At 45.3% G+C, this 27029-nt stretch overlaps 1 protein-coding gene and 1 long non-coding RNA gene across 2 annotated transcripts in view; one reads left to right on the top strand and one right to left on the bottom strand.

Moving 5' to 3' along the window:
- The first annotated feature begins 149 nt into the window (after positions 1-149).
- On the top strand, positions 150-9330 carry LOC134293805 (uncharacterized). The gene is made up of 2 exons (XR_010000758.1): positions 150-306; positions 8443-9330. It is a non-coding gene; the product is annotated as an uncharacterized LOC134293805 (long non-coding RNA).
- Positions 2373-27029, bottom strand: part of sympk (symplekin scaffold protein) — a 59924-nt gene continuing 35267 nt past the window's right edge. Inside the window, exons 19-27 of the mRNA XM_008123648.3 lie at positions 18543-18651; positions 18122-18222; positions 15754-15844; positions 13099-13200; positions 11353-11540; positions 8464-8640; positions 7547-7687; positions 6746-7063; positions 2373-2737 (exon numbers count right to left, since the gene is read on the bottom strand). Of these exons, the coding sequence (XP_008121855.2) occupies positions 2540-2737; positions 6746-7063; positions 7547-7687; positions 8464-8640; positions 11353-11540; positions 13099-13200; positions 15754-15844; positions 18122-18222; positions 18543-18651 (1425 nt within the window). The 3' untranslated portion in view covers positions 2373-2539. The remainder of the gene's footprint in view (positions 2738-6745; positions 7064-7546; positions 7688-8463; positions 8641-11352; positions 11541-13098; positions 13201-15753; positions 15845-18121; positions 18223-18542; positions 18652-27029) is intronic.

Below are 27029 nucleotides of genomic sequence, written 5' to 3' on the forward strand. Positions count from 1 at the left end.
AGGGGTGGCTGCTCCGGCGGGCCTGGTCCTTGGCTCAGGCGCCCCCAGCAGCCGGTAGGAGCCCTCCCTGGTCCGGAACTGGCTCTTCACCTCGTAGGGCGGCTGCTGCTGCTGAGGCGGCGGCGTCGGCGTCGGGCCTCCGTCCTGGGCCGCCGCCATCTTGCCGCCGGAAGTGGCGACCCCCGGCTCACCTCCCCGCCCTGCCGTTGCTCGGCAACCGAGGGTGGGTTGGAGCAGGAAAGGGGCGCGGCTTACAAAGCGCCGCTTCAGGATTGGTTCCCGGGCTGTGACTGACGTAGCGACTAGGTGAGGTCCTTAGCAACCCTAGGAGGATGGAGCCCTTAGCAACGGGTACCTCTGCTTTTAGGCCTTGGCAGCAGAAGGAAAGTAGGGGACCCTCCTCACAGCCATATGAGGAACCAAGGTCCTTCTAAAACCGAATAACATCCGGAGTATCTGCTTTGAAGTGGATTATATGGCAGTGTGGACTCAGGGCACTTCCACAGTCATATAACCCAGAATATCAAACCAGAAAATCCCACATTATCAGCTTTGAACTGGAATATAGAGCGGTGGGAAGGTAGCGGCGCTCCGTGCAGTCATGCTGGCCACATGACCTTGGAGGTGTCTATGGACAATGCCGGCTCTTCGGCTTAGAAATGGAGATGATCACCAACCCCCAGAGTCCGTCACGAATGAATTTAACGTCAGGGGAAACCTTTACCTTTTTATAGAGTAGTGTGGACTCAGGCCCCTTCCACACAGCTGAATAAAATTCCACATTTTCTCTAAACTGGAATATATGGCAGTGTGGATTCAGATATTCCAGTTCAAAGCAGATATTGTGGGATTTTCTGCCTTGATATTCTGGGTTATGGGACTGTGTGGAACGGCCCTGGGTTATTTGAGGCCCCTTCCACACAGCTGTATAAAATCCACATTGAATTGTATTGTATTGTAGTGTGGACTCAGATAATCCAGTTCAAAGCATTTAATGTGGATTATCTGCCTTGATATTCTGGGTTATAAGGATGTGTGGAAAAGCCCTGAGTCTACATTACCATATCATCCAGTTCAACATGGATTTTATGCAGCTGTGTGGAAGCGGTCCTAACACAGCTGAATAAAATCCAGATTATCTGCTTTGAAGTGGATTATATCACAGTGTAGACTCAGATAATCCAGTTCAAAGCAGATAATGTGGGCTATTTGACAATATGGCAGTGCAGAAGGGGCCTGTGTCCACACTGTTCAATCCAGTTCAATGTGTATTTTATACAGTTGTGTGGAAGGGGTCTAGGGCCCCCATCGACACTGCCATATAAAATCCGTATTATCTGCTTCAAACTGGATTATTTGGCAGTGTTGTTATTATTATTATTATTACATTTATTTATACCCCACTATCTCTCCCAAAAGGGACTCAAAGCTGCTTAATGTAAAAGCATTAGTACAAAATTTAAAATATACAAATAAACCAACACTAAAACAGAATTAAATATAAACAGTATTCAAAATTCACATTCAACATATTCAATGCATGTTCAATTTAAAACTACAGCACCTCCTGCCTTGTTTCTAAAAACCTTTAGAATCTGTCACATCTTTAGAATTTTAGAATATGTAGACTCACATAATCCAGTTCAAAGCAAATAATCTGGATTTTATATGGCAGTGTAGAAGGGGCCCTGAAGGTTTCAGTGTCTGCAGTCTCACAATATAGAGTAGGCTCTGCTTTGTATGCGGAAAGTAAACTATTGTGTGTAAAAGCAGTGGTGAATTTAAACCACCAAAGACCCAAGAAAGATGGCTGAGGTGCAATTAGAAAACATATTGCAATTATTATATGTAATTGATGAAATTAGAATGAAGTAGAAGCAATAGAACTGACAGAGTGTATTTTTATTATGTTATGTGGGTGATGGGGAGTATAGATTTGGGAAAAGATGATGAGATAAGGAAATTGTGTTATGTTTTAAATGTTTTCCAATAAATCTGAAGAGAGGATAGCTGGGCCTCTGTATTTACAGATTCAACCATCCACAGCACATTTACTTTTACTACATTGTATACAAAGGGGGCTTGATCCAGCCAGTTTTAAGCACGAATTTTAAACATGTGTCTTATATTTGATCTCTGTTCTGTGTATTTTAATGTATTTTATAGAAATACATTGTAATATGTATATTTCATAGAAATGTGAATATTTATAGAATTTTTACAATGTTCATGTGTTTTAATTATGCTGTAACCTGCCTCGAGCCACAAGGAGAGGTGGGTAAGAAATAAAATAATAATAATAATAATGATAATAATAATAATAATAGGTTTCCATGGAGGGGGCGGATCCTGGAGCCAAATCCCAGACAATATGGATTCTGAAATTCTTTTATTTATTTAGAAATCTATATCTTTTCCATTTCTGTTTTAGGACCCCTTTCCCAGCAAGCGCAATCCCATTCCCTGCATCTCCAACAGTCTCTCTTTTCTGCTCCATATTTTTTCTAGGGTCGATTGTGGGGGTTTTTTTTCTTAATCATCAGCTCTCCATTGCCTTCTCTTTCTCTGGGCTGGGTTTGGGCTCTTCCTCTGCTGGGCTGGGAGACTTTGCTTTAGCCGCTTGGGTCTCCTTTTCAGGCTCCTCTGGGGAAGGAGAGGGTTGGTTAGCTGCGGTCGGTTTGCCTGATGATCCTTCATCGGAACTGCTACTGGTTCCCCCTTCCTTGTTTGGCACCTCCTATGAAAAGACAGAAAAACCATCATAATACTCTAATCTGTGAAAGTCAACAACTCAGACTTGTTGAAGAAACTTGCGTTTATTTTTATTTGGTATTCAAACTGAATCTGATTATCATCACTACATACATTTGAAGAAATGTATTTGGACAATAATGAACACAAATCCACTCTTGCAGAAAGATGAGAAACCGCATCATGACTTTGATCTGTTGTCCTATAGCAGTTTTTACTGTTAAATAGCTTTTATTTTGTAGCTACTAGTCTTGTGCAATTATTATTATTATTATTATTAAACTTATATACCGCTACTCCCGGTTTGGCTCGGAGCAGTTTACAAAAATAGATTAAAACAATACACTTGGCTTTAAAATAGCAATAAAAACAATAAAAGCAACAATAAAAGCAACAATAAAAACAGACATAGCCCCGAGTCTTTCACCCCTTGAACGCTTGTCGGAAGAGCAAGGTTTTGCAGGCTTTCCGAAAGGCAAGTAAGTCTCGGGTGGTTCGAGTTTCCACTGGCAAGGCATTCCATAATTGAGGGGCTACAATCGAGAAGGCTCCTTGCCTAGTGGAAGACAAATGATAAGTCCGTATGTTAGGGACTTCAAGCAAATTTTGATCTTCGGACCGAAGTAATCTCTGGGGTTGGTAGGGTGATAAGCGGGCCCTCAGGTACGCTGGCCCCAGACCATGTAAGGCCTTGAAAGTTAGTACTAGTATCTTGAAAGTAATCCGGTACTCAATCGGTAGCCAGTGCAGCTGTTGAAGAATTGGGGTGATACGCCACCACGCCGGCACCCCGGCGAGAAGACGAGCCGCCGGGTTTTGCACCAGCTTCAGTTTCCGGATCACTGACAGAGGAAGGCCAATGTAGAGGGCGTTACAGTAGTCGAGCCTCGAGATGACCGTCGCCTGGATCACCGTCGCCAGGTTGTTCCTAGATAGGTAGGGAGCCAGTCGCCTAGCCTGACGTAGATGGAAAAACGCAGATCTGCTCACAGCAGAGACCTGGGCCTCCATTGTGAGCAGAGGGTCCAATAAGACACCAAGACTTTTTACCGAAGATGACAGACGTAGTGTCTCACCATCCAGGGTAGGCAGCTGGATCTCCCTCCCACCCGGATGGCCCAGCCAAAGGATCTCCGTCTTCGCTGGATTCACCCTCAACCTGCTGGCACGCAACCATCCAGTAACGGCAATTATATACAATCTCTATGCGTTTCTGTTTGTTTCATAAGTCCCGTTTTCATGCGCCTCCCAAAAATGGATGCCTTTCCAAATGGGTGTTTTATTCTGCATCCAAAAAATGAAAAATTTCGACTCATTGGCCACTGTGGGTGGCCTTCCCCTCAGTTTTAGGGATAGAGGGGTGAAAATCACTACACATGGAGGGCACATCTACCACTTTTAGCCAACCAAGTTTTATAATGTTTGAGTCATCCTCTGATTTTTAGAGATTTTTTTTCTTCTATAAATAAAATCTAAAAAATATTCTGTCTTTCCCCCCCTTGGCGCAGGAGCAGGAGAGGGAGGGAGGCAAGGCAGGGCACCATTCCTTCCTGCCAAATGTCAAAGATGCTCCACACACACAGCCCAGTGCCCAGCCCCACTATTTCACTTATTCTTTAACTGGCAGCAATGGAGGGGGTGAATTCCCCTTCCCTTCCCACCATTTTTGGCAATGGCATGGTTTGTCCTGATATCCTTCATTACGACCTGGATTAAAAGCATCAGAGTTACTTAAGATACCACTCCTCCTGTGATGCTTCCCACTCAGTCTGCAGAGGAGACGGGTGGCAGCAGGAGGGGCAAGGCAGGCAGCAGGCGAGGAGCCAGTTGGCCCAACAGGCAGGGCTCTGAGAGACAGAGCATGTGGCAGTTTTCCGCAGGGCCGCATGACACAAAAAGCAGGTGAGGATTCAGTACCCACTTCTGCTTTGTTTCGTTTCAAGTATATTTTCGTTCTGCGGGAGGGGTTCCCATTTCATGCTCCCGCCCAAAACGAACAAAATGGATAAAACAGGAGAAATGGGTACCGTGAACACCTCTAGTATTTACCATGTGTTGCCTGTGTCTCGGAGGGGCCGCTGCCCCCTGCTTTCATTCCTTTCGCTTTCCTTCCCCTCTTACTTTCCCCCTTTCTTTTCTTTTCTCTTCCTTCTTTCCTTCCATTTTTTTTCTTTCTTCCCTTCCCTCTTGTATTTAATATATATCTTATAGAAATATGTTTTAATATGTATTTTTATATGACTACATTTCAATATGTGTGTTTATAGAATTTTTGCAATGTGTGTGTGTATGTTTTGATTGTGCTGTGACCCGCCTCAAGGCATGAGGAGAGGTGGGTAAGATATGTAATAATAATAATAATAATAATAATAATAATAATAATAATAATAATAATAATAATAATAATAATAATAAAAGCTACCCTACTGGGATCTGCACGCATCATCCGAAAATACATCACACAGTACTAGACACTTGGGAAGTATTCGACTTGTGATTTTGTGATACAAAATCCAGTATATTTATCTTGTTTGCTGTGTCATAAAAAAAAATAAAAATAATAATAATAATAATAATAATAATAATAATAATAATAATAATACACATCACACAGTACTAAACACTTGGGAAGTGTATAAGTGATGTATATATACTTATTTTAATAAGTTTGTTAGTCGCCCATTATGCCCTAGGATTGGACCTGTTAAAGGTTCACGGATGAGTGGTAATTTTTAATGTTTTTAATGTTTTTACAGTTTTAATCCATGGTTTGTTTAATCTGTTTTTAGTTCGATACTGGTGTTCTAATTGTATATTTTATGATGTAAATGTTGACTGATTGGGCTTGTCCCCATGTAAGCCGCTCTGGGTCCCTTCGGGGAGATGGTGGCGGCATACAAAAATAAAATTATTATTATTATTATTATTATCATCATCATTATTAAGTGTTTGACATGTGATTCTATGATACGAAATCCAGCATATACATCTCATTTGTTTTTGTTGTTGTTGCTTCCTTCCTTTCCTTCTCCTTTTCTTTTTTATTTCCCTTCCTTTTCCTTTTCTTCCTTCTTTTCTTCTGCTCCTCTTTTCCCCCTTTCCAGCTCTGACAGGACCTACCTCACAATGTGACTATGGCAACATGGCTCTCATTGTAGCTCTTTCCACCCCCCCTTCTCCTCATATACATGTCACCTTTCTTTTTTAGTGACATCACAGAAGGCCACTTCACCTAGCAACAGCCAATCCTTCACCTAGCAACAGCCAATTCCATGACATCCCAAAGGGCCGCCGGACTGTCACCTAGCAACAGTCTTTGTAGTACAAATGGATAAACATAGACATACATACTTTGACATTTATATACAGTAGAGTCTCACTTATCCAACACTCGCTTATCCAGCATTCTGGATTATCCAATGCATTTTTGTCATCAACGTTTTCAATACATCGTGATATTTTGGTGCTAAATTTGTAAATACAGTAATTACTACATAGCATTACTGCGTATTGAACTACTTTTTCTGTCAAATTTGTTGTTAAACATGATGTTTTGGTGCTTAATTTGTAAAATCATAACCTAATTTGATATTTAATAGGCTTTTCCTTAATCCCTCCTTATTATCCAACACATTCATTTATCCAACGTTCTGCCAGCCCATTTATGTTGGATAAGTGAGACTCTACTGTACATAGATATATGTTTCATTTTTACATTTTTTTTTAAAAAAAGATAGAATGCATTACTTCAGATCTTGTCTCCTTCTGAATGTGGCTGCTCTTCATACCACAGAAAAGCTATGTATAATGATTTGAATTTATGGAAGGAAAAGCGGGATTATAAACATAATAAACAATTGTAATTAAATTCTTTTGTGGTTGACTGGAAAGAGTATGATTGGAAGCTAGAGTCCCCTTTGGCCTCCCAGATCCTCTGGGACCACTTAAGATGGCCACAAAAGTCAACAGACTGGAAGGTAAAGGCAAAAGGTACCTTATTGGGCCAGGGTCCTTCCAGACTGGAATCCAGCAGGGAGTTCTCCCCACCGAGGCTCTCCTCCTCCTCCTGCATGCTGATGAAGATGGTGGGATTTTCCACCTCAGGCACGTCTTCATGCAGGTCCACAGACTCTTCTGCCGGAGGGGGAGCCGCGGGGGCTGTGGCATGGGGCGGTTGCTGCTGATTTTGCTGCTTTAGCTTGAGCTTCTGCTCTTCTTCCAGTTGGCGCTTGAGGGCCTTTTCTTGTGCTAAGCGAAGGGCGATCATGTCTTGGGACACCCGAGGAAGGAGCGGCTGGGGCTCAGCTTCTTCCTGTGATAGAAATGGAAATTCATCACACATACATAGAACCCTTACTTTCTTCCTCCCCTCACCACCAAAAATATCAGCTAAATAGAGGTTTAAGTGTAACACATTCAGCTTCATTTTTTGGCTTCCATTTCCTTTACAGCTACAGGAAAAATATTCTCTGGTTTCTTTGTTCAAAGGTCTGGATACGAATAAACCAGGCACGGGCAAACTTTGGCCCTCCAAGTGTTTTGGATTTCAACTCCTACAATTGTGGGAGTTGATGTTCAAAACACCTGGAGGGCCAAAGTTTGCCCATGCGAGATATAAATACTACAGAATGTTTGTCTCCTAATATTATCACTTCCTAACCTGGATATTCTCTCCTTGTCTCCTTTCCCTTTCCCAACACTCACAAAACCAAAGTATCATTATGCAGGTTGGAGTTGCTCAGCAAAAGCCTTATTTGTTCAGTGTTATGGACCTACCTCCTGTCAACCCTCTCACCTCTCTTTCCCTTTTTATCCCCTTGTTCTTGGGTGGCACAGGGCCTCGCGCTTCCTCGGTCGCCTGCAATTCTTTCCCTTCGGCCTCTTGCTTGTTGCTCGCTTCCAGGATAGCCATGGTGGAATTGGGGACATGGGCTTGCTGAAAGACAAGAGTGACATTCATCAGATTAATAGTGGTGAACAAAACAGGATTAATGCAGACAGTACTGATTTCTCAGAGAAGGAAACATTGGGGATTGAGTGCAATTTTATTTTGAATTAAACTAATTGCAAATAAATACAATTTACCCTGGGTTGCTGTGAGTTTTCCTGGATGTATGGCCATGTTCCAGAAACATTATTTCCTGATGTTTTGCCCACATCTACCCCTTAGAAGAGAATATACAAAGGTTGAATGAAAAGTAATGCATCCACCTTCATAATTCCTCAACAGATGGCAGTATTGGTATGTGGCAGGTACTGGCTTGTTCAATAGACTCTCCTCTACAGTTCCATTTGGCAGGAAGCCTTAGCATTGAACAGTTGTGTTGTTAAACTGCAAAGTATAGAACCCTGCACAGACAGTTGGTCAATGCGACTTAAGCAACGTGCAGTCATTGAATTCTTGACAGCAGAAAGTGTCACCCCAAAGGAAATTCATCAGAGAATGCAAGCAGGTATCTTCAGAGGCTGTGAGGTTAGTTGGAAACTAGTCAAGTGGGATTTATATATCTTTGAAATGTCCAGGGTGGGAGAAAAAACTCTTGTCTGCTTGAGGCAGGTGTGAATGTTTCAATTGGCCACCTTGATTAGCATTGAATAGTCTTTCAGCTTCAAGGTCTGGCTGCTTACACAATGAGTTTGAATTTTGATTCACCTGCCATCACTTTCCTCCGTGTTTGCTTTTTTTCCCAGCTCCAGTTTAAGCAGCATTACCTGATGCGGGGTGAAGGAGCGGACGTGGGCCAGCAACGGCTCTCGCAACTCTGGGCACTTCTCAAAGACGGCGCTGAGCTGCTGCGGAGGCAACTGGAGGATGACCTGGAAGGACTGAGGCTTAGTGCGCTGGCAGCACTTGATGAAACCCTCCCAGACCTTGGGATACTTCCACACCTTGAGAGGAAACAGAACATTAGTTAGGACCAGCAGGGAGAATCTCTTCTGTATTTTGTCCCTCTTGGATATAGGAATGGCCTACGACACATGGGTCAAACTCAAGGCCTACAGGCCAAATCCAGACTACCATGTCCTTTTATGTGCCCCTCCAGGAATACTTTTCTGTATTCCTCATCATTAGAAATTTTGCCATTGGAGAAATTATACTGTTTAGCTAGTACTGTCAGGAAGTAGCAGCCAGTAAAGAAAGGACCAAAGCATTGACATCTCCAGCCCATCCTCTGTTCAGATATCAGCCAGCATGCCAATGTTTTAAATCAAGAAATCTATATATATGAAAGAGTGATGGCATCACGGCAACCCACAAAACAGCAAAACTACAGGCCCCCCAACCTCGAAATTTGGCAACACAACCCATCATCCACGCCTCTAGGTTGATACAACAAAAAGAAAAGAAAAATAAAGTCCTAATTTGAGAGAGAGGAATAATTGCTTTTATCCAATTGCTGCCAGTTAGAAGGCTAAGCTCCTCCAACTTGGTCTCCTAGCAACCCAAAAATAATAATAAAAAACACTAAAAATTAATAAAATAAAATAAAATACTATAACAGAAAATAACTAAAAATAATACAAGAAAATAATAAAATATAATAAATAAAAATATAACTTACAATAAAATTAATTAAACAATGCAAATAACGTCAAATACAAATTACACAACAATTTTTAACCAATACCACCACCACTTTGCCACAGCAACGCGTGGCCGGGCACAGCTAGTAGTTTTCTAAGATCTACAGAGATACTCGCAGGAACACCTCAGCAAGCGAGAGTCCAAAACTGGCAAGTTAAAAGCCAGAATCTCAATCAGTGGCTGATACTGGATGAGAAACTTTTCCCTGGGCACACAGAAGACTGGGTGACTTGGAAGGCATTGAACAGACTGCGCTTTCACAGCACGAGATGCAGAGCCAATCTTAAAAAATGGGGCTACAAATGGGTCCACAATATGCGAATGTGGAGAAGAGCAAACCACAGACCACCTGCAATGCAGCCTGAGCCCTGCTGCATGCACAATTGAGGGCCTTCTTACAGCGACAACAGAGGCACTTGAAGTGACCGGTTTCTGGTTAAAGGAAATTTAGCATAATACCAAGTTTTAAACTTTGTTTGTGGTTTTTTATGCATTATAATTGTATTCTCAATTCGCTTCTGACACGATAAAAAAATAAATTATTAGACATCTGGACTAGAGCAGGGAGCCTCCCCGGTGGGGCAATGGGTTAAACCCTTGTGCCAGCAGGACTGCTGACTAAAAGGTCAGTAGTTCAAACCCAGGGAGCAGGGTGAGCTCTATCTGTCAGCTGCAGCTTCACGTGCAGTGACATGAGAGAAGCCTCCCACAGAATGGTAAAACATCTGGGCATCCTCTGGGCAATATCCTTGCAGATAGCCAACTCTCACACCAGAAGCAACTTGCAGTTTCTCAAGTTGCTCCTGACAAACACACAAAAGGACTAGAGCAGATGGGAGTTGTGATGCAGTAACATCTGGAAAGCTGAGTCAGGAATGTGGTTCCTGAACTTCGTTACAAGGTTAATAGATATGATGTCTGACTTTAAAATCTCCTTTAACCCTTGCCCAACCACAGAGCCACAGTGTTCTTGGGTTGCAATTCCCACTATCCCCAGATAATCAAAAGTAATGGGAGTTGTTGTTCAAGAACATCTGGGGACCCAAATTGGGAAAAAGCTAAAGAGCACCATACTATGTTAAAATTAACTGATAGCCAAAATGAAGAGCAAAAGAAAATGCAAGGAACTCAATCAGACTATCTCAATTATCCAACAAATAGAATAAAAGCCGAAATCGAATCACAACTGTTCCCAGAGGAAAAGGAGAGAGCCGAGGGCGGGGGGGGGGGGGGGGGGAGATAAGTATAAGTAGGAGACTAGGATGGAATTAGAAAGGAGTAGAAATTGAATTATACCAGAAGTGTATGTAATATCTTACTCGTATTGGTTGATTATGTTTCTTTAATACTTCTGTAATTTGTTGTAATTTGTTTGTATGTTTCTCCTTGCTGAAACTGAATGTTTGCCATATATGTTGAAAACCGCCCTAAGTCCCTCCAAGGAGATAGGGCAATCTACAATTATTATTATTATTATTATTATTATTATTATTATTATTATTATTATTATTTTATTGTATGACACAGCAAACAAGATAGATATGCTGGATTTCATTTCACAAAATCACAAGTCAAACACTTCCCAAGTGTCTAGGACTGTGTGATGTATTTTCGGATGATGCGCGCAGATCCCAGTAGGGTGGCCTTTTGCAGTTGGCAGATCGTGATTTTGTCAATGTCTATTGTTTCCAAATGCCGGCTGAGATCTTTTGGCACGGCACCCAATGTTATTATCATCATCATCATCATCATCATCATCATCATATGTAATATAATAATAACAGTTATACTCTACTTATACAATCTTATAAAATAATTTTAAAACCCTCCTAAAAAATACAGTTGGTCTTCCATATTCATGGATTCTCTATGCATGGATTCAAGGCAACCATAATAGAAATCAGTTTGGTAGCCCTGGCCGATGGGCTATGTTATGATGCAAGCAAATCATGGAGGAACCCTGGGGGTAAGAAACAAGGTAGGCCAAGACTTTATCTTTGCAGTTTCTTTCTCACCTGCTTCAAGATGAGACGGGAGAGGATGTTCATGACGAAGCCGCCCAGGCGCGGATACATCGTCAGTGACTGAATGACTGTCCTCATGAGGAGCATGGGCAGCGGACTCTGCTCCATGAGCTGTTGCATCACCACGGCCAGAACCTCCGATGTGTAGACATTGCGCTCAGCAAAGCACAGGTTGGTGGCTGTGTGCATGGAAACAGGCAAAACCAATGATATAGACAGATAGATAGATAGACAGACACACATTGCCCGGGTTATTTTTAAAAATCAGTTTTGTACAAAATGCGTAAGGTTGTGGGTGAACTACAACGTACATCATGCCAGGTTAACCCTGGGAAACTCCATTTTTTGTGATGCTGGGCAAGTTTGCTCTGGATGCATCATGGGTGGGGTTCAGTGTGCGCTCTGGCTGTAGGGTAAACTACAACTTCCACTATGGTGAGTCAGTCCCCTCAAACCCCTCCAGTAGGTTGAGTCAGTCATGGGGGTTCTGTATGCCAAGTTTGATCCAGGTCCATCACTGGTGTAATAATAATAATAATAATAATAATAATAATAATTTATTTTTATACCACGCCTCCATCTCCCCGAAGGGACTCGGGGCGGCTTACATGGGGCCAAGCCCGGGCAATACAGCAAACCAAAATAAAATGACATCAGGAAATACAGACACAAAAAATAAATTAACACTCTAAACATGATAAAATATAAAATGATAATCATAGTAAAAACATGGATTTGGCACCCAAGTAGAGGGGATAAGACAAACTGGGTAAAGTGCAACTAGTATGCCTTGGTCAGACCACACCTGGAATACTGTGTCCAATTCTGGGCACCGCAGTTGAAGGGAGATGTTGACAAGCTGGAATGTGTCCAGAGGAGGGCGAATAAAATGATCAAAGGTCTGGAGAACAAGCCCTATGAGGAGTGGCTTAAAGAACTGGGCGTGTTTAGCCTGCAGAAGAGAAGGCTAAGAGGAGACATGATAGCCATGTACAAATATGTGAGGGGAAGTCATAGGGAGGAGGGAGCAAGCTTGTTTTCTGCTGCCCTGCAGACTAGGACGCGGAACAATGGCTTCAAACTACAGGACAAACTACTGAACATCAGGAAGAACTTCCCCACTGTGAGAAGGGCTGTTCGGCAGTGGAACTCTCTGCCCCGGAGTGTGGTGGAGGCTCCTTCTTTGGAAGCTTTTAAGCAGAGGCTGGATGGCCATCTGTCGGGGGTGCTTTGAATGCGATTTCCTGCTTCTTGGCAAGGGGCTGGACTGGATGGCCCATGAGGTCTCTTCCAACTCTACTATTCTATGATTCTATGAGTGAATATTGTAAACAAGGTAGTTGATTAAGTGCTGCCGTCAATAGGAGAGCAACAAGGGGAGGGGTGGACTGTGTGACTATAATAAACAGATAGGGCAAAATAAAGTGCAGTTCAGTGCAGTTAAACTGCATTAAATAGGTCTATAGGTAAAGGTTTCCCCCTGACATTAAGTCCAGTCGTGACCGACTCTGGGGGTTGGTGCTCATCTTCATTTCTAAGCCGAAGAGCCGGCACACCTCCAAGGTCATGTGGCCAGCATTGACTGCATGGAGCGCCGTTACCTTCCCACTGGAGAGGTACCTATTGATATACTCACATTTGTATGTTTTCGAACTGCTAGGTTGGCATACACACATACATACACACAAATTGATGTCTTATATATTCAGTCTTATATACACACAAAGGCAGTCATACCTTTGATGATCGACTTCATGTCACACTTGGTGGAATCAATGTTGTGGAGGGCAATCAATAATTCCCCAGGATTCAAAGGAGAAACTGCCGAGTTACCTTCACCTGTTCGAATTATGGCAAGAGAGAATCAGCATTAGTCAGTACAAATAACCCTAACCCTAACCTTAACCCTCACTAAATCAGCTACAAGAATTTCAAGAGAACCCATACAGTGATGGGACTATAGCAGCAGGCCAAAAACTATCTACAGCCTTAGCTAATGCTAAGAAAGACCGTTGGATAGAGCTGCTTGAGAACCTGGACATGTCCAAGAGTAGCCGAAAAGCCTGGCAACTGCTGAGACGCCTGGATAGTGACTCTCTGGTCAACCCTGGACACGCGAACGTGACACCAGATCAGATAGCTCACCAGCTAATTCAAAATGGGAAAACCAACCGCAGCAGAATAAAGATGAAAATCAACAGGGTGCCAGAACTTGAAACGCACCAGTTGTCTTCTCCTCTAAACCTGAAAGAACTCAGAGAAGCCATCAAGCGATGTAAGACTGGTAAAGCACCTGGCCTAGATGACCTGATGGAGCAAATCAAACACTTGGGGGCCAAAGCTGAAAACTGGCTTTTGAAATTCTACAATCAATGCCTGGCACACAAACAGATTCCCAGAGCATGGAGGAAAACTAAGATCATTGCCATCTTAAAACCTGGTAAAGATGCCTCCAAAGCCAGGAACTATTGACCAATCTCCCTCTTATGTCATCTATATAAAGTCTATGAGGGGATGCTATTAAATCGACTAGGACCTGTTATCGAACCCAAGCTTATTGCACAACAAGCAGGTTTCAGACCAGAGAAAAACTGTACAGGTCAAATTCTTCATCTGACTGAACATATCGAGGAAGGCTATGAGAAAGGCTGCATTATGGGAACAGTCTTTGTGGACCTTACGGCAGCCTATGACACGGTGCAACATAGAAAAATGCTGCATAAAGTCTACCATATCACCCGGGACTTTGACTTTACAAAAACTGTCCAGACCCTCTTAGAAAACCGCAGCTTCTATGTGGAGTTTCAGGGCCAGAAAAGCAGATGGAGGAGGCAAAAGAATGGTTTACCCCAAGGCAGCGTTCTTGCACCGACCTTATTTAACATCTTCACGAACGACCAGCCACAACCACCACTCACAAAGAGCTTTATATATGCTGATGACCTTGCCCTTACAACACAAGCAAAAGATTTTGAAACAGTTGAAAAGCAACTCACCAATGCCTTGAAAGATCTCTCCAGCTACTACAAAGAGAACCACCTGAAGCCCAACCCTGCCAAGACACAAGTGTGTGCTTTCCACCTACGTAACCGCGAAGCCAACAGGAAACTGAAAGTTACTTGGGAAGGCCAAGAGCTCGAACACTGTTTTCATCCTAAATACCTTGGTGTCACCTTAGACCGAACACTAACATATAGGAAACACGGCATGAACACCAAGCACAAAGTAGCTGCACGCAATAACATCCTGCGGAAACTGACTGGCAGCGCATGGGGAGCAGACCCACAAGTAATAAGAACATCAGCCCTGGCCTTGTCTTTCTCAACTGCTGAGTACGCCTGTCCTGTTTGGCACAAGTCTGCCCATGCAAAGCAGGTGGACATAGCACTGAATGAAACATGCAGAATCATCACGGGATGCCTTAAACCTACACCTGTTGATAAACTCTACAAGTTAGCTGGCATTGCCCCTCCTGACGTGCGACGGGAAGTTGCTGCTAACGGTGAGAGAAAAAAGGTCGAACATTGTGAAAGCCACCCACTGCATGGCTATCAGCCTCCTCCCACCAGACTCAAATCAAGGAAGGGCTTCATGAGAACCACCACTCCTCTTGATGTTCCTCCAGCAACAGCAAAGGTGTCCCTCTGGGCAGCTAAACCTGGCAATTCTAACTGGATGGCCCCCCATGAGGGTCTTCCTCCAGGGGCAAACCAAGAATGGGCAACTTGGAAGTCCCTGAATAGACTCAGAAGTGGAGTGGGCAGATCAAAAGACAACCTGGCAAGGTGGCACGACCTGGAGGAATCCTCCACCTTGTGTGACTGTGGAGCTGAACAAACAACTCAGCATATGTATGCTTGCCCACAATGCCCTGCCTCATGCACGGAGGAGGAGTTATTTAAAGCTACAGACAATGCGGTTGCTGTTGCCCGCTTTTGGTCCAAAACTATTTAGTTGCTTGTGATTTCTTTTTTTAAAATTTCCATTATTTGAAATGTATTTGTTGTACAATGCTTTTGACACGAAATAAATAAAGTACAAATAATTCATAATGCAGAAAACACAAAAGAGGGGCTACCAGAATCCCATAGTCAGTAGGCATATTGGCTGGGAGAACAGTAGGAATTGTAATCCCAAAACCCAATTTTTCAAGGCTACATCAGTGGCAAATCCTGAGAAAATGGACATTGCGTGGCATTTGGTCCATATCTTTCAATCCACTTTACATCTCTGCAGACTATTTGGGGACAATGAGTTGCATTGGTGACTATTCAGACAATGTTTCATTGTATTCACTGTCCTTTTCCTTTCCTTGGGACAAGCTTGTCACAGTAGCAGCTGAACAATTCCCATTACAGAAATACAAGGTCTGCTTGCAGCTTGCATTCCTACCATGTTGTGTTCCCAGCAGGCGATTAAACACTTCCTTCACAACGATGGGATTCAGCTTGATGAGCTTTGGGAGAGCCTGAATCACCTCTTTCTGATAGGAGAAATAGCAAATGAAGCCTCAAAAAGGATTGGCAAAAAAATTCACATTGCATTTGCCATAATAATAATAATAATAATAATAATAATAATAATAATAATAATAATAATAATAATAATAACAACAACAACAACAACAACTTTATTTTTATACCTCGCCCCATCTCCCCGGAGGGACTCGGAGCGGCTTACATGGGGCCATGCCCAACATAAAAATACAATAACAGCGATAAAACAGTAAAAAACAATTTTACACATCAATAAGACATTAACATCAGTAAAACAGTCATAAAAATCAATATACTGCATAAAATACTATGCCATCAGACTTCCTGCACACTGTGCAACTTCCACAAAGAGACAAGTATATTTGGAGAAACTTAGCGATTGAATGGAAGGAAGAAGAACTCAGCAGCTATTAGAAAAATCACAACACAATTATTTTCTTTTTTCTTGAGAGGAAGAAAGTCCAAGACTTTTGCTAAGGGTGTCAAACTAATTCTCATTGAGGACCACAACCAAATTATGGCTGCCTTCAAAGGGCTGCTGAATCCAGGGATGAGAATCCATGGATATAGAGGACCTTTTTTTTTTTTACATCCTAAACAGGGCTCTTTGGTTTTTATCCCCAGATGTTGCTTAACAACATCTCTTATCACTTTTCATTATCCACAATGCAGAGTGGGGATAATGGGAATTGAAACCCAACGGCACTTGTGGCTCTGAGATTAGGAAAAGGTGAAACGACATTTTAAAGTTAGGTATTATCTCCTCAAGCCTTGTATCTCAATTCGAAGTCCATTCTCCGAACTAAACAGAACAAACTGCAGCCTTCCAGATGTTACTGTATCACAACTCCTATCAGCCCTAGTCATGATGTGTTGTTGAAGGCTTTCATGGCCAGAATCACTGGGTTGTTGTGAATTTTCCAGGCTGTATGGCCATGTTCCAGAAGCATTCCCTCCTGACTCAATCAACAATTGGGTCACACAGTTTACAGAAAACCTACACATACAGATAGATACCAACATAAAAGATCAAACCATCACCCAAGTCAAGAAAGAAGCACAATTAAAGCCCTGGCAGACCATGCAAAAAATAAATAAATCTCTGAACCCCATCTCCTCCAAGGTGAACTGAACCATATAAATTGGGCCAATGGAGACTCCACCACAGACATCAGAAGAGCTGCAAGGCCAAGAACATGCCACGAGAGGAAAGACAAAGATCCACCCAGAGGAAAAGTGTTCTTGCCACACATCAAGGGAACCAATGACCGCACAGGGAAGCTGATGAACAAACACAACCTATAAACAATCTACAGATCTACTAAGAAAATCCAACAAATGCTCTGTTCAGCAAAGGACAAGCGGGATCCTCTCACTTCTGCAAGAGTCTAGCCTATACCATGCAGCTGTGGGCAAGTCTACATAGAGACCACCAAACGCAACAGCATTGCCCAGGCACGAATCAAGGAACATGAAAGGCACTGCAGACTAACTCAACCAGAGAAGTCAGCCATAGAAGAGCACTTGGTGAATCAACCTGGACACAGAATATTATCTGAGAACACAGAAATGCTGGACCGCTCTTTAACAACCACCATGTCAGACTACGCAGAGAAGCCACTGAAACCCACAAGTATGTGGACAATTTCAATAGCAAAGGAGGAAACCATGAAAATGAACAAAGTCTGGCTACCGGTATTTAAAAAGTCTAAAATTAGGACAGCAAATAAAGAACAACACTCAGAAGACAGTGGAAGTCCAGACAGAAAACAATCAGGGCCAGCTAACACCTCCCAACAAAGGATTCCCCCAAGCAGGAAGTAACCAGGCTTTGAAGTTAATTCAATGCTAATCAAGGTGGCCAATTGTAACATTCACACTTGCTTCAGGCAGACAAGAGTTCTTTCTCTCACCCTGGACATTATTCCACAAATACATAAACCCCACTTGCCTAGTTTCCAACAGCCCTCACAAACTCTGAGGATGCCTGCCGTAGATGTGGGCAAAAGGTCAGGAGAGAATACTTCTGGAACATGGCCATACAGCCCGGAAAACTCACAGCAACCTAGTCATGATGCCTAATGAATACAGAAGAGTCCAGCATCTGAAGGGCCATATAAAAAGACATGGATTCGGTCCACATGTGATCTACACTGTAGATTTAATGCTGTTTGATACCATTTGAACTGCCATGGCTAAAGAACCAACCAGCTGGAATGAAGTTACAGATCATAAACCTAGCTTTGTTCCATCTCAGATAGTACCTTTTCCAAGCCGTTGAGGACAGGGATAAGAAAACGGACATCTGGGAGCCTTTTATTGTACAGATCTCGAACCCGCTTCACTAACTCCGGAGATGGAGGAACTGAGTGGAAAAAAAGTAGTGTTTGGTTATGTGACAGAACAGAAGCAAACCTGGACTACATCAGACTATATGGTACCCCTCGTGTAGTTCAAAACCTAGTCCCAAAGTAATTCTGAAAAGTGATTACTCAGATTAAATAGCTGGAAGCAACTTTGAACCCCAGGAGAGGATAGCAGGTCAAGAAATACTAATATGTGGATCAAAGAGAAACTAAAACTAAAGGGGAGCACCACAAAAATCTGTCAGACTCAGAAAGTGGCCCCTGGATGGGCTGTAACCTTTTACCGGTGTCTAAGAATATAAAATAATGCTCCTCATACCTTTATCAGTGAGGCTGTGCAAGCAGCGGGTCACCAAGGTCTCTGCACCTTTGGGGCAGTTTTTAACCAGTTTGAGCAACTCCTGGGAATTCATGCCCATTCCACGGATCTGGAAGACAGAAAGATGATGAGAGGAGAGAATGACATGTTAGGAATGAGAAGTCCTAACATGAGAAATCCTTCACAGCAAGGGTGGGGAACATCTTTCAGCATAGGAGTCAACCTCAATTTCAAGAAAATCCTTCATGGCCACAACCCAACTGGTCCAAAAAGAGTTCTTTCTCCCAACCTGGACATTCTACAGATACATAAACCCCACTTGCCCAGTTTCCAACAGACCTCGCAACCTCTGAGGATGCCTGCCATAGATGTGGGCAAAACACTTTATCTCTGTTACTCATTTCCATTATACAGCACTTTATGAAACCTGTCCCCGCTGGTTTGCTTTTAATTACACTGATTTTATCTGCTTGGATTTTAATGTATTGTCCATTATTTTATTTTGTGTATCGTTGAAATGTTTTAGTTTTTGTCAAATATGTTGTGTAGTTGTTTTGGGCTTGTCCCTGTTGTGAGCCGCCCCGAGTCCCTTCGGGGAGATGGGGCGGGATATAAAAATAAAGTTTATTATTATTTATTTTAACATCAAGAGAGAATGCTTCTGGAACATGGTCAGACAGCCTGGAAAACTCACAGCAACCCAGTGATTCCATGAAAGCCTTTGACAACACATTTATTATTATTATTATTTGTCATGGAACCAAGTCCCAGGGCTGAATTTCCAAGCCCTGGACTTGGAGTCATAACATAAATAATCTTGGATGTCTCATGGAAGCACCTGGCAGAAGAAGATAGAAGAGCCTGGGAACTCGGGGTTGAAAGTATAAACAATTATAATTGGTAGAGTGTGTGGGGATAGTAGAAATGTGATACAGGGGGTGGGATTTGGTGATGATATTTACGTGTGGTGTGACGTTGCAACAAAGGTGATAAAAATGATTGTATGTAAACATTAGGTCATTCTCGACTTTTCCAAAGTCATGTATTCTTCAATAAAGATTGGGTTTGAGAGCAGCTGTCTTTGATCTGCGTTCAGACTGGTCCTTTGAAGTGAGCCTGACAATTAAGTCGAGAATCCCGTTCTCACCCTCCTGCGAATTCGCAGTGAAGTGAAGATGAGTAGAGAGGGCGATCAAAGCCCAAATGGAGCAGGGAGGCCTTTGCCAGGGGCCCGGCCGTTGGGGGAAGAAACGCTGCAAGCCATCGCTTCCTCTACGGGGTACCCCAGGCCGAACGGCGTGACCCAGAGGATTCCCAGAGGAGGAAGAGGCGTCTCGGCAGCTGCAGAAACCAGTTGGGGATCTGGAGGGAGCATGCCGGAGACCGTGGCCCTGCGGTTATCCATCATGGAGACTAATTTGTCCAGGCTGTCGGAAACCGTGGGGAGATTGGTGCCACTATTGGAAGAGAATCTCCAGAAGGAGCCCACCCGATATGGTGCCGAGAGAGAGCCAAGTAAAGAAGAGGCTTGGAGCCAGAGGGGCCAGCGCGCCTCGACGCAGAGCCCCGTGGCGGCAAGGGGCGAGGGGGATGAGGAATACTGGCAGGAACTGGAGTTCCGGGACAGAATGGCGCGCGAGGTGGAGCGCCAGCAAGCTCGGGGAACTCTGAGGCCGCCAACTCCAACAGGACTCCCAACCCCCCGAATGGGCGTCGGGGTGGAAAGACCACTGGGACCAGGGATCGGGTCCAGTGGATTAGCAGAGGAAGGAGGAGAGGAGCCGGAGATCCAGGAAGAGGAGGAGGATGTGCCGTACGACGAAGGAAGGCGAGGTGCGGGGGCTACAGCGAGGCCCGCATTCGGATGGGTGGAAGGGCCGACAGCAGCGGCAGAATTTCGGGAGCCGCGAGGAACGACCGCCGGGATGGGGCGCGGCGTGTTCAAAGGGGCCGTCCAAGGAAACCCGATGCAACCCTTCCCCATGCCTCCCATACAGCATCAACGGGCCGCAGAATGGATGCATAGGAGGGAAGAGCTCAAATTGGAATACGGAGGGGAATCATCTGAACTGAACTTTTTCCTCATTGGCATCAGAGGATACATGGAGGACAATGCACACACATTCCCCTCCGAAGGAAGCATGGTTCGGGCCATCGGCAACACACTGAAGAGAGGAGCGGCCAGCTGGTATGTGCAACTACATGCCAGACGCGACCCGTGCTTGAGATCAGTGCCCCGCTTCCTCGCCGCACTAGAAAACCGGTTCAGAGACCAGCTAGAGCAATTGAGGGCTCGAGACCAGCTTAAAGGAATAAAGCAGAGGGATAAAACGGTGCCCGAGTACGCAGAGGAATTCCTCCATCTCGCGGAAAGGGTGCCAGAGTGGTCTGAAGTGACCAAAGTGGAGATATTCAAAGAGGGACTACGCCCCGAGGTTTTTAGTTGGGCAGCGCACAGAGACGACCCAGAGACACTACAGGGCTGGATACAACTGGCGGGGCGCGTCGAATCCACCCTGGCCCAAGTAAAGCGTTTCCGGAGCGGCAGCGGCGGCGGCGGCGGCCAGCAAAAACCGGTAGCGAGGGGTCGAGGAGAAACGAGGAAGCAGGAAAGGCCCGGAGGGAGGCCGGGGATCCCCTTCAAAGGAGATGACAACAGACCCAAGCCGGGATGCTTTGTATGTGGGAAGACGGGCCATCGAGCAGCAGAATGTTGGGCCCGGAAGGGGGAGCCGCTAAAACCCTCAAAGCCCAAGCCAGCAGCCGGGAGACGAGCGGAGGAGGAGGTGCGAGCCCCAGAATCTCCGGAGAGGCTGGTGAGTCAAGACAAACGCATGCTGGTAGTGCCAATCTGCCTATCGGGGTTAGAGAATCGGGCCACCTGCAGGGCATTCGTGGATTGCGGTTGTTCTAGGAACATTATAACTCCGGAATTAGCAGGAGCGCTAAAATGCCAGCAGACGCTGCTTGACTCCCCGATTGCCTTTTCGCAGCTAGATGGATCAGTTGCTGCTGGGGAAGTATCTACGAAGGAAATACGGGGGGTCCCATGTAAAATAGGCAAATGGGAAGGAAGAATATCCTTTGTGATAGCCCCTATTGCCACATACAATGTCATACTAGGAATCCCATGGCTCGAACAGGCAAATCCTGAAGTAGATTGGAGAGGAAAGAGCCTAGCATTTAAAGAGCAACAAACACAATGGGAGATAAGTAGAATAGCAGGAGAGGAGGACGAGGGAGATGAAGCAGGGGAAATAGACCCACAGCTATTGCCACCTGAATACAGAGACTTTGTGGATGTTTTCAATCAGAAAGAGGCAAGTAAATTACCTCCCAAGAGGAATATAGAAGTAGAAATTGAAATAACCCCAGGAGCAAACTTACCAAAACCAAAAGTATATCCCATGTCTGTTCAAGAGAAGGAGGAATTGAGGAAATATATTGATAAGAACCTGGCGCGAGGCTTCATTAAGCCATCCAACTCCCCTCTTGGAGCCCCAGTGTTATTTAGGAGAAAGAAAGACAACTCTTTAAGATTGTGTATTGACTATCGAAATTTAAATGCAATTACTAAGGACAATAAGTACCCTATGCCCTTAGTAAAGGATTTGATTACCGTATTGAAGAAAGGGAGCATATTTACTAAGCTGGATTTAATCGAAGCGTACCATAAATTAAGAATCAAACCCGAGGATACTTGGAAAACTGCATTTTCCTGCGCATTCGGCCATTTTGAATATTTAATTTTACCATTCGGATTAAAAAACGGCGGCGGTTGCTTTATGCAGCTTATAAATGAAATACTGCACCCACTGTTGTACCGAGGAGTATTCATATTTCTGGATGACATCCTGATCGTGAGCGAAGATAAAGAAAAGCACGTGGAATTGGTCCGGGAAGTTTTGCAAAGACTAAGGGAAGCAAAGCTGTATGCAAAACTATCCAAATGTGAATTCAACAAAACTCAAATTGACTTTCTGGGGTACCGGATATCTCCAGAAGGGTTAGCTATGGACCCGTCTAAAGTATCAGACGTAAAAGAATGGGGAATACCTCAAACAAGGAGGCAATTGCAATCATTTCTGGGATTTGCAAATTTTTATAGATCGTTCATAAAAAGCTTTGCGCAAATAACCGCACCCCTTACTGAACTTTTAAAAACGAAAGGGAAAGGGGAGACAGCAAAAGTGAAAGCTCCTGGCGCCAAACCGAGTTGGACGCCAGAATGCCAAAAGGCATTTGAAACCCTAAAAGGACGCTTCACAGAAGAACCTGTCCTAAAACACCCCGATATCCGGAGCCCTTTCATAATTCATTGCGATGCTTCAGACTGTGCATACGGGGCAGTACTATTACAAAAAGATCAAAATGGGAACTTAAAACCTTGTGGATATTTGTCTCGGAAGTTCAGTGAAACTGAAAAATGTTGGCCCATATGGGAAAAAGAAGCATTAGCCATATTAAAAGCCTTAGAATGCTGGCGACACTTCCTCGAAGGGAGTGGAATCCCATTTGAAATTTGGTCTGATCATAAGAACCTCCAGTGTCAGAACCCTGCTACTAGAGCCTGTATGTGGCTCTGAGTTTCAGGGTCACTGACATTGATAAGACACCTGCGTCTCAGGACTCGGAGAAGTAACGGCTGCTGGACTTGGCGGGGAATTTGCGCGGGGTTTTACTGAGCGGGAAGAGACTTTTCAAATGAGGGGGAGGGTATATAAAGGATGGTTGGCCGGAGTCTCCCATTCTTGGCTTTTCGGATGTTTATGTTTCCTGCAGTAAAGTTTCTGGTGATATCACAGAGAGTCTCGTGTGTTCATTTAGGAGCGGCTGTGGTGAGCTGACACTACACTAAGCCAAGAAAATAGACACCATCCCGCCGTAGCGGTGAGGTGTAACATGCAAGTGGAGGATGAAGAACTCTTGGGCGCAGGAGGAGGAAGGTCGGGAAGGGCCACTCCCGAGCCGGACGCTGAGTTCCACCAGCTGGCGGCCCTGGCGTCATCCACCGCTTATGCCCAGCCAAATGGGGTAACCCAGAGGCGTGGAGTGGTGCAGGGAGACAGCACCGGAGGAGAGGAAGGTTCACCTTCCCCAGGCCCACAGAGGATGGTGTTTCTGGAGGAGAGGATGTCGGCGATGGAGACCACCCTGGCAGTAATGTCGAGGGCGATGGAGCGCCTGGCGTTTTTGGCGGAGCCAGAGAGAGGAAGGGAACTTCGGGCTGGCTCAATGTGGGACGTGAGCGTGGGAAGCAGCCAGGGCTTTGCAGACCTCCCAGCACCGAAGGGAAGGGAAATGCGAAAGGAGCCCGGCGCCCGGCCCAAGACCCAACCAAGCCTGACGCGGGTGGAGGAGAGTGACGACGAAGGGGAAAAGCCTCCGAGAATCCCGGCTACGCTCCCAGCTGAGACCCTAGTGCCCCTGGCGAATGCCGGGCGTGGCACAGGGCCAAGAGAAACAGCAGCGGGGCCCACTGGTCCGCAAGGGGGCTTGCGACGGGCGGAGGATTGGGGATTGCCACCACAGGGACCCCTACCGAGACGAGAGGAACTAAGGATCGAGTTTGGGGGAGAGTCCTCTGAACTGGACTTTTTCCTTACCACGGTGAGGGGCTATATGGAGGACAATGCTCACACTTTTAGAACGGAATCCAGCCGGGTCCGGGCCATTGGTGCAGTGTTGAAGAGGGGAGCGGCTAGCTGGTACGTTCAGCTGCACGCGCGGCGCGACCCATGTCTGGGGTCAGTCCGACGCTTTATGGGGGCCCTGGAGACCCGTTTCCGAGATCCATTGGAGCAGATCCGGGCGAGGGAGAAGTTGAAGACCGTCTCCCAGGGGCAGAGGTCGGTATCTGAGTATGCGGAGGAATTCCAATGCCTCGCCGAAAAGGTGCCGGAATGGTCTGCAGTGACAAAGATGGAACTCTTCAAAGAGGGGCTCAGGAGGGAGATCCTTTCCTGGGCGGTGCATCGTGATGAGCCTGACACACTGCGCGGATGGATTCAGCTGGCGGGGCGCGTCGAGACATCGCTGGCCCAGGCGAGGAGGCACCGAGGAGCGCTACAGCAACGGCCGCAGATGAAAGAGGGGAGCCGGAAGGAGGGATCAGCCCCAGCCGGGAGGAGAGCGGAGCCGACAGGGAACGTGAGCGCCAGCAGGAGTGGCTGCTTTGTGTGCGGCCGGTTGGGCCACAGAGCTGCCGAGTGCTGGCAGAGAAAAGGGGAAAGCGGAGGCCAGCCCAAACCAAGAACCGTGGCAGGAAAACGCGCCGAGGAAGAAACACCGATGAGGCACCATTCGGGGGGGTTGGTAAGTCAGGACAAAGCTATGATAGTGGTCCCCATTCAGCTTGAAAATGGCAGCAAACAAGCAACCTGCAAAGCGTTTGTGGATTGTGGATGTTCCAGGAACATCATTTCCCCTGAATTAGCCGAGGGATTAGGATGCGAAAGGACGAACCTAGAATCCCCAATAGCATTTTCGCAGTTGGACGGATCCACAGCATCAGGATCGTTAGCTAGATACAGTGCCGAAGATGTAAAGTGTAAGATAGGGAGTTGGGAAGGAAAGGTGTCATTTGTGATATCACAAATAGCCAGCTATAATGTTATACTAGGCATGCCGTGGCTGGGGCAGGCCAACCCGCAAATCAACTGGGAGGATAAGAGCATGATTTTCGGGATGAGTTTGGAAGAAGGGAGCCAGGAAGTTGAGAGGGAGCCGGGGAAAAGGGGGGAGGAAGACTCCATCAGAATAGCAGAACTGGCAGATAAATTACCCCCAGAGTATCGGGATTTTGTGGACGTGTTTGACGAGAAGGAAGCAGACAATTTCCCACCGAAGCGGAGAGTCGAAGTGAAAATAGAGCTAGTCCCAGGAGCAGAGCTTCCCAAGGCAAAGATATACCCGATGTCGGCTAGGGAAAAGGAGGAACTGAGAAAGTACATTGATAAAAACCTAGCGAGAGGTTTCATAGAACCTTCGAACTCCCCTTTAGGGGCCCCTGTGTTGTTTAGGAGGAAAAAGGACCAAACGCTGAGGCTCTGCATTGACTACAGGGGCCTGAATGCAATCAGTACTGTAAATAAATACCCTCTACCCTTAGTGAAGGACTTGATCGCCCAGTTATCGGAGGGACAGATATTCACTAAATTGGATTTAATTGAGGCTTACCATAAATTGCAGATCAAACCAGAGGACAGGTGGAAGACGGCCTTCTCCTGCGCCTTCGGATTATTCAATTATTGTGTGCTCCCATTCGGTTTATGCGGGGGAGGGGCTGCGTTCATGCAATTAATCAACGAAGTGTTGCATCCATTATTGTACAAGGGAGTCTTTATTTTTTTAGATGACATATTGATAATGTCTCGGACCAAGGAGCAACACGTAGAACTAGTCAGGGAAGTCCTACAAAAGTTGAGGGAAGCGAAGCTGTATGCGAAGCTTGCCAAGTGCGAGTTCAATAAAGACCAGATAGACTTTCTGGGGTATAGGATTTCCTCCCAGGGAGTGGCGATGGACCCTGCGAAGGTGGAAGACGTGAGGGGGTGGGAAGCCCCCAGAACACGGAAGCAGCTGCAATCCTTCCTGGGGTTCGCAAACTTCTATAGAACATTTATCAAGGACTTTGCGCGCCTCACTTTGCCATTAACGGATTTGTTAAAGACTAAAGGCAGGGGAGAAACAGCCAAAGTGAAGGCCCCAGGGGCCAAACTGACCTGGACAATAGAATGCCAGGAAGCTTTCGAAGCCCTAAAAAAGCGTTTTACCGAGGAGCCTGTCCTACAGCACCCTGATATGTCTAAGGCCTTTGTACTACATTGCGATGCGTCAGACCGGGCATATGGGGCAGTTCTGCTGCAGAAAGACGAGGGGGGGAACCTGAAGCCATGTGGCTATCTGTCGAAAAAATTTAGCGATACAGAAAAAAACTGGCCGATTTGGGAGAGAGAAGCCTTAGCGATTCTGAAAGCACTAGAGTGCTGGAGACACTTCCTGGAAGGAAGTGGAACACCGTTTGAGGTGTGGACTGATCATAGAAATTTACAGTATCTGAGATCCCCTCGTAAACTATCAGCGAAGCAGATTAGATGGGCCCAATATTTCAGCCGTTTTGATTTCAGACTCAAGTTCTTCCAGGGGAAACACAACATACTCGCTGACGCTCTCTCCCGGATGCCTCAGCACGGGGGAGGAATTCAGGAATCTGAGGGGAGCCTTTTCCTAGATAAGCAATGGGGCCTGGCAGTACTGACTCGAGCACAAGCAGCCAAAGAAAACAAACGCACTGCCATTTCCACGGGGGGAGGAGAAATATGGGAGGAAGAGTTGAAGCGGGCATATGGAATGGACAAATGGTTACAAACGAACAAAGAACAGGGAGAACTGTGTGGGGATTTGGTGTTTGTTAATAAGAAATTGTATATTCCTGAATGTTTAAGACAAGAAATGTTAAGGAAATGCCACGATAACAAGGGTGCA

The sequence above is a fragment of the Anolis carolinensis genome, unplaced genomic scaffold, assembly GCF_035594765.1.
Source record: "Anolis carolinensis isolate JA03-04 unplaced genomic scaffold, rAnoCar3.1.pri scaffold_10, whole genome shotgun sequence".
NCBI classification, from domain to species: Eukaryota; Metazoa; Chordata; class Lepidosauria; order Squamata; family Dactyloidae; genus Anolis; species Anolis carolinensis.